Source organism: Perissodus microlepis, chromosome 6 (genome assembly GCF_051167445.1).
Source record: "Perissodus microlepis isolate ML-2025 ecotype Zambia chromosome 6, ASM5116744v1, whole genome shotgun sequence".
Classification (NCBI taxonomy): Eukaryota; Metazoa; Chordata; class Actinopteri; order Cichliformes; family Cichlidae; genus Perissodus; species Perissodus microlepis.
The window spans coordinates 8,341,022-8,354,265 of NC_140466.1; the positions used below are offsets into that span (position 1 = coordinate 8,341,022).

The 13,244-nt window shown below is 40.0% G+C and overlaps 1 protein-coding gene across 1 annotated transcript in view; it reads right to left on the reverse strand.

The window, feature by feature from the left end:
* Positions 1-311: 311 nt before the first annotated feature.
* Positions 312-13,244, reverse strand: part of xylt1 (xylosyltransferase I) — a 79,481-nt gene continuing 66,548 nt past the window's right edge. Inside the window, exons 10-11 of the mRNA XM_084930506.1 lie at positions 7,623-7,956; positions 312-3,441 (exon numbers count right to left, since the gene is read on the reverse strand). Coding sequence (XP_084786632.1) covers positions 3,119-3,441; positions 7,623-7,956 — 657 coding nt within the window. The 3' untranslated portion in view covers positions 312-3,118. The remainder of the gene's footprint in view (positions 3,442-7,622; positions 7,957-13,244) is intronic.

Consider the following 13,244-nt stretch of genomic DNA (forward strand, 5'->3'; position numbering starts at 1 on the left):
TGCAGTTAATCTTTCAATAAGTGCAGTTTTAATGTCAATTTAAATCACATGTCGATTGGTGTGTCTTAGTTGTAAAGACTAGTGTTCTGACATACAACACTAAAACCGCATAAATAAACAGTAAAATAAAATTAAACCGCTGAATGGGGAGTCCTTGCATTCCCAGTGCAACCGACCGGAGCTGCAAAAGTACACTATTTAATAAGCAACAATAGAGTAACAGTGTGAACATGCGTCAGTGGCTTAGTGTTTTGTTATCAGCCTCCATATTCTTCATAGTATATATCACTGCAGCAGCACAGAGCCGTGAGTTGTTTTTCCATAGAATTTTATTTCCAAAAAGCAGTTGGAGAAAAGTAAAACAAGCGAGTCAAGACAACAACAAAACAAATCCCTGAAAGGGAAGAAGTAAAAGCTGATAATGACAGAAGGCCTGATGATATATACAACAGCAGACATCATTTTGGTGTTGCAGTACCAGTGAATCACTTGACAGACTCATGGTATTCTTCACATAAGTTCAAAACAAACAGCAAAATAAGGATTTTATTTCAATGGACAGAGAAGGTTCTAAAAGTCAGCTAAGGCACACAGAGCCTCCCCGAAAAAACAAAAGAAAAAATCAGAACGACGGGGAAACGTCAGTCAGAGAAATTTGTGCAACAGTTGCTCAACAATACATTCCAGTAAGAACAACAACAATCTGGCATGTGATTTTCTCTGAGAGGCAAATAGGACAAGGTCGTTGTCACAGCTGTCCAAAAACACTGAAACAGGTTATGTACTTTGATCAATAAACACCATCAATTCACTATTTGTGCCCAATTATCGACACTTTCAATGTCATTTTACCACATCTGTATTTACACGTACAATACCCTTTAAACATTATTTCGATACAAAATACCTATGTACATCCTCTTCATTTGTTATTAATTTTTGTTACAAAATAGGACTTTCACATTTAGTTACATTGAATTATTTCACTTTTTCCAAAACGGTCATTGAGCTTACATCATAATGTACTGTGTGATGTAATTGTACAGAGCATGATGGCACTAGAAAGTGGAAAACAAAGCCGCCCTTTACAACCTAACCCCGGAAACGATGCAGATTTGAGAGGAAGGAGAGATAGCAATCGTAATGCACACATCTGACAGAGAGGCAAGGTGAACTTGACATTAATGAACAGTAATGTCTGCTAATTAGCCTGTTCAAAAGCACTCATTTAGCTCATGTGATGACTAAACAATGTTGACAATCACAGATTGAAAACCTAATTGGCTTCAGAGGAAACTTATTTCAAGGTAAAACAAATATGTGACCGCACCTCTTATTGTGGTACAGTGCCATACTTAGTGTAATTAGGTTGTCTCAAATGTCCAGAGATTGTCTTGATGAGAGAAAAAGTACTTTAAATGTAAATAGGGTTGCAAAGGCGCGACAGACCCGATCCAATAAATTAGTCACTTTATAATCAAGAGATACAATATGATATTCACTTGAAATTGTACATTATTGTCACAGCATGAAGATCACTACCACTCAAACCATTCTGAAACTGACGGCGACCATTAAACACCAAAAAAGCACAGTTTCTCCTACAAACAACGTCCAGTGTGTTCGCTAGTGAAGACTGCTTTTGTTCAGCTTTTCTGTTTTTTGCTCAGGTTGTTAGGCAGCTGACCTCTTACCTTACAGGTCAGAGTGGCTTTCTCTTGTGATGCACTTGGCAAACGGCCACGTAAGAAACCCAAGACAAGAAGATCTATTCAGACAGGACAACACTGACTAACACATAGGTGCGGGCCATAAAAAGGTACAGTATAAGTTTGGGGTGTTGGCCTTTGTAAATAAAGGCAGCTTTCTTTACAAAAAAATATTTATCGAGCTGCCAAGGCAGCGTTGCAGTTATTTAGTCACTGACTAAAAATATCAGTATTTATATAAACTTATAAATAAATAGCGACTTCATGGACCTCCCCGCCCCCTCCCCCCTCCATTCACACCATTTTTGAGACTTAGTGTAGAATTATGTACAACATAAAGTGGTGTTCAAATAACTGGAATAAAGAAAAAGAAGGCAACACGTAAAACCAGGACAATACGTTTAAGGTTAATGTGACATACTTTTGTTTCAAGTTTGAGGCAAGTTGGTTAAAAAATAAAATTCTAGCTCAAGAACAGCTCTCGTTCTGTCCTCTGGGTGTTTTGTTTGTGTGGAAAACTCTGCACCGTGGAAATGCTAAATCTCATAATGCTATCGTACAACTATGACAAAAGAAGCATTTATGAATTTAGTACATTTTTAACACTAAAATGTCTACATGAAATTCCTAATAGAACCCCGTAGCCTCCAATTACTCTGAGAAAGTGACTGTACTTGTTTTCTTCTCTGTTTTTTGCAGTTTTACAACAATATGTGACTGGTGAAGATTTAGCCAAGCAACAAAACGTTCAACAATCTAATCAGGCACTGATATGAACTACGTTTTGAGTTGTTCTACTCATGTACAAACTTAAGAAACTTAAAAATGAGAAATTTGCTTTTACTGACGATATGTTTGAGTGGGCACAAAATAATCTGTTCAACTGGGGATATGTGAATACTCACACACTGTGTCATTTTGTTGGTGCTGACATAAACTCTAAGTAGGCACATTTAATTCAGTACCCAGCTATCTTCTTGTGTATGTCTTAATACTAAGGCCTTATCGCAGCAGAACCTGGTCTGCTAGCAGTGTCGATAGCCCGCACTCACTTGACCCATGTGCCCTGTGCGAGGCATTAAAAGCTGACTTTATAATTCACTCAGCAGCCAAATAAATGCTTGAAAGTTGCAATGTTTGATCACAGTAAAACTCAGCCATGAGAAGAAAAATAAATACACAGAGAAACTGAAATAGCAAAGCCAGCATAATCCCCTAAAAAAGGAATATTGTGGGAGGAAAATGTTCCCCTTCGCTTTCTGTCCCCCCCAAAATCCACTTTTTCTTTTGATTTCAACATCTTCCGCGAGAGATGGAGAACACTCACCCCCCTGTCATCTGCAACAAACACCTCAAATAAATAAAGATAAACAGTGCCACGACCTCCTGTCCAGCTGGAGGCCTTGCTGCTACCTGATACGACCATTGGCACGAGGTGCTCCCAGCTGAGATTTGGGGTCTGGGCTCATGGAGCTCCACGGGCTCTTGGGGCACGCCTGCATGACAGGACAGGCCGTAGGGCCCACAGCACAGACGTCAGCTGCCTCCCACAACTCGCCCACCAGGCTGTCTATCCAACGCTCGAGCTCAGGGCCGGTCAGGGCCGCGTTCCTCTTGGCCTGCTCCACGTAACTCAGACTGACAGGGATGTTGAGAACCGGGTTGAGGCCGTGGAAACTCTGCTCCATGTAGCTATTCTTAGCTGGCCCATTGTGGAGCTTCAGAGTATCCTCTGGAGGTTTGTGGGAAGCAAGAAAGAGAGAGCAGACAAAGAAGTTATAGACAGTGAGCAAAAAAGGTGGTAGTCAGTGGTCAAAAATGCAGATTGGATTGCAGAAGGGGGAAAAAGTTGGGCATGGAGAAAAGGGAAAAAGTACAATATCAAAGAAGTGAACGTGACTTTCTTTCTTATTATCTTAAAAGTGTAAATTGGATGCTTGCATTGATTTTTTTTTACAAATGGACCCTCTCTCTCACTCTTTTGATGTGGTTTGTTAGGCTACTGCAGTGCTGACTTTCTGGAAACAGTGAGAAATATTCAAGACATGAAGTCATCCTTTCTTCCCATGACGGTTATGCGCTGAAGGAAGATGGTAAACATAGACAGAACTTCTCCTTAAAACACCCTCTCCACCCTGAGCTCCAGTGAAGCTTTAAATTCCTCACTGGCACTCTAACTGGGGTGCTAGCCATCCCTTCTAACACAAGCTTCCTCTCATCCAGATGTTAGCAGACTTCAGCACTTTTTGCACACTGATGACAGAAAGATGCAGTCTGACATAGCAGTGGCCAACCAATGCCAGCTTGCTTTGTGGCAGCAGCGTGCAGTATGAAGTCATGCATCTGTGTAGAGTTTTTGTATATGCATGCGTCTGCTGCTCGCTCTCTTTGCGCATGGAAGGCCACATCGTAAAGTTTGACTGGCACACCATTTAGGAGGGAAACCTGATGTCAGCCATGGCAATAAATTATATGTGGACTCATGAAATAGCTAATAACCAAAGAACACATTACAACACACATCAAGAAAAACAAACACAAGATTATTACATAATAACTATAAATTAAACACAAACATTATTAACTTAGCGGGTCTAATAATTATGTAGCCTTACGTTATAAATTTTAAAGACTCAACTTTATTTTCCATCAGCCACTTCGGGTGATGCATCAGTTAAAGACAAACGTCCGGATCCAAAGTAAGCTAAAGAGATGCCCCACATCGCTCCCCACATCCAACACTAACTAATAATATTTCATATTTACAGCATATTGATGCACTGCAGCAGTTTCACAGCTGACATGTTTATCTGTAGCAGACTCGATGTAAACACATGACCTTGTAGTAGCATATCACCCCATTAGAGCACTTTGCTCTCGCACTGCAGGCGTACTTGTTGTTCCTAGGGTATTTAAAAGTAGAATGGGAGGCAGAGCCTTCAGTTTTCAGGCCCCTCTTCTATGTAACCAGCTTCCAGTTTGAATTGAGGAGACAGACACTGTCTCTACTTTTAAGATTAGGCTTAAAACTTTCCTTTTTGCTAAAGCATATAGTTAGGGCTGGACCAGGGGACATTGAATCCTCCCTTAGTTATGCTGCAATAGGTGTAGGCTGCTGGGAGATTCCTATGATGCGTTGAGTTTTTCCTTTTCAGTCACCTTTCTCACTCACTATGTGTTAATAGACCTCTCTGCATTGAATCATATCTGTTATTAATCTCTGTCTCTCTTCCACAGCATGTCTTTATCCTGTTTTCCTTCTCTCTCCCCAACCAGTCGCAGCAGATAGCCCCGCCCCTCCCTGAGCCTGGTTCTGCCGGAGGTTTCTTCCTGTTAAAAGGGAGTTTTTCCTTCCCACTGTCGCCAAAGTGCTTGCTCATAGGGGGTCATATGATTGTTGGGTTTTTCTCTGTATGTATTATTGTAGGGTCTACCTTATAATATAAAGCACCTCGAGGCGACTGTTGTGATTTGGCGCTATATAAAGAAAATTGAATTGAATTGAATGTTGTATAAGAGGAAATGAGAATGTAAGTGAAGTGACTCAAAAATGTCAGCTTTACCACAATCTTTATATTAATCTTTAGTCTTTTACAAATTACAGTAAAAGTTACAGTAAGCTGTGTCCTGCCACAAAGTACGGCTATAGCAGAAAAATTAAAGCAGCTTTTCTTTGATGTCCATGGATATTTTACTTTAAGCCAAAATTTTCATGGTTCCCCGCTTTAAAGTATCTAATCAGAGTTTAAAAAGTGCTCGATCCTTCTGAGGGAGCTCTCTCAGCTCCCAGCCCAACTTAATGTGTATAGCTGGCTTGCAATATTAGACACATTTATTCAAGTGCAAGTGTAATCTTTGTATCGTACTGAATATTTCTGCTTCACTGCATTGACTGTATATTTTACTTTTTACTATCTTACACTTACCTGATAGCTGGAGACCATGGTTACTTTATTACCTAATCCTATATTTAAGTTTTAATAAGCTAAATGTATTTAAAGAAACAAAAACCTGTGTTGACCATTAACATAGCTTTGTCTGTTCTGTTTCATGTCTCACTTATAACAGATTCTTAAAATAAGTGCTTTTAAAAATAGAAACAGAAACTGCAGATTTAGAAAAAATATTAAATTGATTTTTTTTAGGTTAAAAATACAACAAATACAATGTTTCAATGTTACTTTAAGGAAAGAAAAAAAAATCCAAAATTCAAAATACCTGAGAGCATCTTAAATTGTGGTATTTACTATTTCTTGATGCACTGTAACAGAGGTTCAGTGTGTAACTGTAAGAAGGCCCTTTGTTTTGGACAAAAAGACTGAGCTCAGACAGCAGCCCTTTCTATCCATACATCAGTAGAAACATAACTGCATAATGCACAGTGATTTAAAAAAAACATCTAACTGTGATATTTATAATATCACCATTTTTTATTAATATTCATCTTATTCTTGTAGCCAGTGTGCCACAGAGATTCAGGTGAAAAATAAAAAATGCCATGTGCTGTTCCCCTTTATCATTAAAAAGCTCAGTGAAATTATTAAACAGTGAAAGACATGATTATGCCAAAGCTGGCGTCTCAGCTCTCATGTGACTTTCAAAGCAACTTGGCTGCTTATGGATTACAAGACTGCAGTGCTGCCCCTTATCCATGCTGACTGATTGATTTAATTGTGTCACTGTTTTCGGAGGGCTAAGTGCACTGTTGTTTAACACTCTGCTTAGTATGTATGAGCAGCTCGCTGGGTTATTAGGGTTGACTTGATGACAAATAACCAGGGTCTGCCGAGGCCCAGAGGCTTGATTAGAAAGGGCATCGCTGCAAATGCAAGGCTGTGTGCATTTGTGTGCGTGCCTGTGCAGACATTTCGAAACACCTAAATCAGCAATCGCTTCTTTTAGACGTGACCTGTTGTGTAAAAAGTGCGATATAAAACTGATCCCACTCAGTCCTTTGAGGTGATATTGACATGTGGGAATCACTGCAGAAATTTAAAAAAAAGGACACTTAAGAAAATTCATGAAGACTGTTGATTTTTATCAAAGTGATCTCATCAGTTCTGCTTGATTATTATTATTATTATTTTAAAAGCACAATGACCATATTCTTAAAGCCAGCTTATATCAGCTGATTTCTACACTTTCACGCATCCAATTGGCAGATCTCATGTAAGGCTGCCTATTAACCTTGCTTTAATCTGCCTGTGATTGTTCCGCATGTATAAGCCCCTTTACAAGCCACTTCCACAGCAATTCTGCCTGTCGTACTGCGTATGACTCAATCTGTTGTGACTGGTGCCTGCTTTGTTTGGTACGAACATGTTGCTTCTGGTCTCTTCACCTCTGGCCTTCCATGGATGCATAAATAAGTGTAAGGAGGTTCCACAAAAGAGCCAAACTCCTGACTAAAATTGGACTTTTAGGGCTCTCTGAGACTCGGTATGTCGACTTCATAAAATGTTCATCGCCAAGCAACTACAGATGTCCTTTGAAACATAAAGTAAAGTATGACAGTATAATGACAGAAAACCCAGAAAACACACCACAAAATTACTACCCAAGTCTTTTTTATGACACGGTTTCACAAAGACTCAATATTATATGCATCACAAACTGTGGTGCTGTATTGAATTGCACTTTCAAGGTCCACAAAGTAATTGCAGAGCTTCCACTAAACCTCCACGAGCAGAGAAATGTTTGACATTTAGAAAAACACCCTTTGTATTTTTTTTTTTTGATGAATGGTCATCTTTTGTTGAGGAATAGCACATCAGTGCAATATGCTTAGTAAGGCTACTTTTGCAAATAACACAATCAATAGTAATTTTATGTTATGCTAAAGCTGAAACAAATGGCAAGTGCTACTTATACATGAGCCTTCTACCACAGAGACAACTTGAATCTCTTTCTCACCTTGTCGTATGGGCTGGTGTTTGTTATAAGCCAATGGGGCAATGAGGAAGCGCATCTCCGCTACAGGACTCCAGTGATGCAGGATGCGGACGTTCCACACACCGGGCCGCAGAGGCTGGTTGAGCGGTGGGCGATAGTGGGTAAACTCGGCGCTTGCATCAATCAAAATGTCATAAGTGGCTGCAATGACGTTGGTAGGGTCGATCCACACAACCGTGACGGTGACGTTCGGCCCTTTAACCCACTTCTGCATGCCCACCGTCTCATCCATGGGACCCATTAGGCCGCCAAAGTTTCTGAAAATACGTTCTTTGGCATCCCATTCTGTCCCAATCTGCCCCAGGAGAGAAAGAATAGGCACGTGAGTTGGTGATAGACTGGGGTGAGAACAAAGACAAGCAGAGAGACAACAGCAAAAACGCACAGGAGCTGCTGCAACACATTAAAAACATTTAAGTGGGGGAAATGGTTTGTTATTCATAAAAATGCAAAAGGCAACAACCTTTTTCAACTTTTCTGGACAGTTTGAAATATTGCAGGGAGTAATGTGCAGCCTCTCACTGCAGGTGTGAGGCTGCAGCGAGGTAACCAACTCCCTTTCATAGTGCTCCTGTGCTGTTTTGCAGTAATGCCACACCATCACTGTTGCTCACAGAATGATGAAAAAGCTAATTACAGATTGAGTCCTTATTTAAAAAACAAAACATTTTGTTTTAATGGCCACCGAATTCTGTAACCTGTTGTCAATATATCAACTAGTTGAGTGATATCTCAACTATGTTATCATAGGGAGTCGTTTTAAGTATGCATTTTTTATTTAAAAGCCCTGCACTTCAGCCCTACTCTCAACACAGCTGTTATATACTATTTTAATCTGCAAAAGCTGACAAGTCTGATTCTTCTGACATGCACTTTTAAGTAAATTTGGCTACAGTTTTGCTATTATGACTGACTCTATGAGGCTAAGGAGTCATGCTGAAAAAAGATATCTCAAAGGGGTGAAAATCAAACGCACTCCCGTTTCACACAAAGACAAAATCAGAAGGCAGTGAACACCAACACCAGTGTAAACACTATTTGTCTTAAACAGAAACAACATTGGAGATTATTAAAATCCTAAATAAGTAAAAAATCTCAAATAGAGGAAGACAGATTATATGCAGAGACAGGGAACCGCAGCTTTTTGACAGATAAAAAAAGCATCTAGGGAGAAAAGCTCAATAAAAACTGGGTTTCAATGCTTCCACAAAATCAGAGAAAGCACTTTTCTTTGCGTGAATTTTGAGATAAATAAATTTAACAAACAGTAGCAGTAAGTCAAATATATCTTTGGCGAGTTAGAAGACATACAGTACCTCTGGCTGCAGAAGCTGCCAGCCTGCAAAACACTGGAGGGCTGCCAATGGAACAATGAGCCACTTTAAGATTATAATGTCCTCTAAGCTTACATAATTAACATTTAGAATACACATGTTTGCAGGTTATTGGTTATGTCTTTCTAACTTATATTTTGCCAAAAGTCTTGCTACACAACATCCCACAATAAGAAAGAACAAAAGAGATCCAGCGGTAAGACAGACAAATCATAACAACAGGAACACAATTACAGTAATTGTGTTTAATATCTTTGCTGTGGTCAACTTAAAAAAAGTCATCTAAATTGCAAAACTGTGAGACAGCGTGATAGAGAGGGAGGCACACACACACACACACACGCACACACACACACACACACGCTCTGACAATAAAAGATGTCTAGGGTGTTTGCAGAAATGTGAGAGGGATGGCGGCTTTAAGAAGCGCTCATCCTTACAATAGTAGCTGATTAACACAGCCTCACCCAGCCGGACGATCAATGCCTGACTGGAATTGACTCTGCATTAGGTCCTCTGAGAACTGCGATTACCATGTACAGTATAAATAGATACCACTTGAATAAATGAGACATGCACAGAAACAGTGTGTGTTTTGTCATCAGTTAAAACACACCTCACTTTCCTCTCAATTATTGGACTGACCTCTGCCATATCTGCCCCTTGGACCTTGCCCCTTAAATTACTAATCAGCTCTCTTGTCCTGCACCTCTGCTAATGCACACTAACGCTCATATGGCTAGCAACACTCTCCTTCAAGGCCCCAGGAGGAAGTTAAAAGGAGCAGTTGGAGAGAAATAACACTGTTTTCCACTACCAGAAAACTTGCAGATGGCTGTCTAAACTGAGCTGTAAGAAGATTGTGACAGTGTTCACGTGCCTAGAGGGGAACACTCTGAGACCTGCTTCTAGTTCTTGCAGTTTATTGAGCATCTACTATGCGTAATATAAAATATGCACATCTGCATTCCAAGTTGCATTTTTTCTAAGCCGTTTCAGGCCAGACGAGTGGGCAGTCTCCTTTCTCTATTCCACAGACTTCTGTATACTTCTCAATAGTATTGAGATGTAACTTTAACACGTACCACCCACAAAAACAGTTTTGCAATCCAAACAAACTCTTCTAGGAGGACAAATACACCCTAATGCATCACAAAAACTGCTCAGTAACACAAACAAGGCCTCACGGCCTTCAAACTCCCCAGATATTAATCCAATACAGCATCAGTTGGATGTGCCGGAACATGGACGATCCTTTGCCAACATCCCGAGGCCAGACACCACACTACAAGCCAGAACTACTTAACATTAGGCTTGTTTTAATGTTGTGACTGCTTGGTGTATAAACTGATCTGCTGTTTATTTATACAGAACACTTGAGGTCTTTTTGCAAAGACATGGCAGTGTTTTAGCAATAGCAAAAGTTTGCTGGAACATTTTAACTACATTCATAAAGTTTATTGTTTTAAAGACTGCAATTATTGTTTTCCACTAACATATTTCTCTCCTGGTGATGACGTTCAAGGTATATCTGTGGATAAGAGATGGAACCAGTACCAGAAAACTCTTCCTTCGAGTATGAAAGTAGGTCGAACAGGGATTAACTTCCTGCCTACTTCAGCCTATAGCTTACGATGACCTCCACACTCAACCTGTCCCTTGGTGCTCCTACCCTATAAGCTTTGGCTTAAGACCAACACTCAATCAAGGCTTATGAGTGCTAACCAAGTCAGGGGCTCACGACCTTCTTTCGCTTATAGCTGTACTTAGAAGAACACGCTTAGGTGGAACAAATGCTGATCTGGCAACCTCATTGTGGCTCTATGCTCTTTGTCCAATTACTACATTTTTCTACCAGTCTGTTCACTCACACTTTCCACCCAATTGGACCATTTATTCAGATTTTCCGCTCTTAACCAGCAATTACTAACAGCCTCTGCTACGTTTGAAACATTTAGCCCTCATTTATCGTCTGCTGTTGACCTGACAAAAAACAAAAATAAAAAAACTTGATAATAACCTGGATATCATCACTTTTATTACTTTTCCCAAATTCATTGTTCACCATTATTACCTGTATTACTTGTTTCATGCTCTGTACCTGACTTAATAGAACGCACTGGCTGCCTGTCCGTCAGAGGATAGACTTTAAAGTTCTGATGCTGGTCTATAAAGCTCTGAATGGTTTAGGACCAAAATACATCAGTGACCTCCTGACCCAGTATGAACCTTCCAGATCCCTCAGGTCATCTGGATCCAGTTTTTTATCAGTTCCCAGAGTCAGAACCAGACACGGAGAAGCTGCATTCAGCTTTTATGCTCCTTATATCTGGAACAAACTCCCAGAAAGCCTCAGATCAGCTGAAACACTCAGTTTATTTAAATCCAGGTTGAAGACTCACTTATTCTCAGCTGCATTTAAATAAAGCACCAAATCCGCACTTAAGCTTAAATTTCAAAACTTACATTTTAACTACTGATTTTATCTACTGTTCTGATTTTATCTGTTTTGATTTTTGATTTTATATACTGTTTTGTTTGTTTGCTTGTTTGTTAGTTAGTTTGTTTGTTTGCTTGTTTTAATCAATTTTAAATCATGCTTTTTATTTGATTTTGTTTCTAATGTCTCTGTAAAGCACTTTGAATCACCTTGTTGTTGAATTGTGCTATACAAATAAACTTGCCTTGCATAAAACACTCTATCTCATAATCCAGCTACAGTTATTTTTTTCTCTGTGACCCAGTAACCCTGCAAACCTTTTCTCCATGTCATCGGGCAGTCGGTGCCTATAGTTTGACACTTCCATTAAATAAGTCTGGTCAGTTTTATCAAGCAAGGTCATGGACGGTCCCACTCTACATCTGGCCCTGCTTAAAAACATAGGGCACAAATGGCCCTCGAGGCTGCATTTGCAGGCTTATTAGGGACACTTTTTGGAGTGGTAATCAAATACAGGTGTCTACTAGCAGCACCAGAGGACTCTCCGGGGGCACACATTACGCTACCGAGGCAAGATGGATGGACCCTAATAAACATGCACAGTGATGCAATGAGTAGAAAACAAGAGAAAACAAGACAATTTCTGTTATAAAAGCACAAACTGGAGTTATTCTTGGACATGTTTTTCTGGAGCTAAACGTTTCTAGACGTTATCCAAAAAAAGAAAAATGCAAACATCTGACACGAATGGGACAATAAATGATTTGTACTATTGTGAAAATAGTCCATGTACCAGTCCAGTAAATTTAAAGGTAGTTACATCATTGTCCAAATTTCATGTGTGGAAGAAAAAGCAGAGTGGGATGAGGCCGGATGAAACCCACGCAAACAAAGGAAGCACATGCAAACTCCACACCAGATGTCCACCTTCTTGCTGTGGACATCTGGACAAGGTGTCAGTCTATCGCAGGAGTGACACAGACATCTGTCCACTCACATCTACAATGAGTTTAAAGTCTATCAGCTAACTAAACGCCTACATGTCTTTGGGACGTAATGGGAGTAATGAAGAGAATGTGAAGCGCTCCACAAAGAAAGGTCCCAGCTGTTTCAAGCTAAAATGCTCAAAAATGCATACACTTTGTCAGAAGCATTACTCTTGCTTTTCTACATTGTATTCTGTTACATTACATCATAATATGTTGCTACTATTTTTTCCTCCCATGTATGTCCACATAAATTATCTAGACTGTGGTGGAATGAGGACGTAATCTTCAGTTAAAGTTAGTCATGGTGCTGTAGGATTTATGCACAGCTTAAAATGCCTCTCAATGTCAAATCTGACTTGAGGTGAAATACTGGTTTTTAATGTGCAGGTTTTAAGCGGTCCTGTACTAAATTGCTGTAAAAAAGGCCTATAAAGGCAGCAACAGGGGAGTGAAAAGACATATCTGTCTTTCTTTATATCCAAAGGAGGACAAGGAAACCATTGTTAAGCCAACCATATGGTTTATCTAGCAAACCCCAGTATATAGCTATAGTATAATGGTCCATATCTACAAATTTGAGAAAAGGCAGTGTGCTGCTGCAGCTACGCCGTGCTGTCGTCTTGTATTTTGAATGACAGATGGACAAACTGATTGACTGACAGCAACTACACAGTGCTAGACAGAGAATGTTTTCTCAGGCTGAGCATTCAGATAAAAGCCACAGCTCACATCACTTCTCTGTCACTCACGGTTTCACAGGTTAGACAGACAAACAGGGCTTAGCAAGAGGGAGCCACTCGGCCGGGCGTCTGCATCCCTT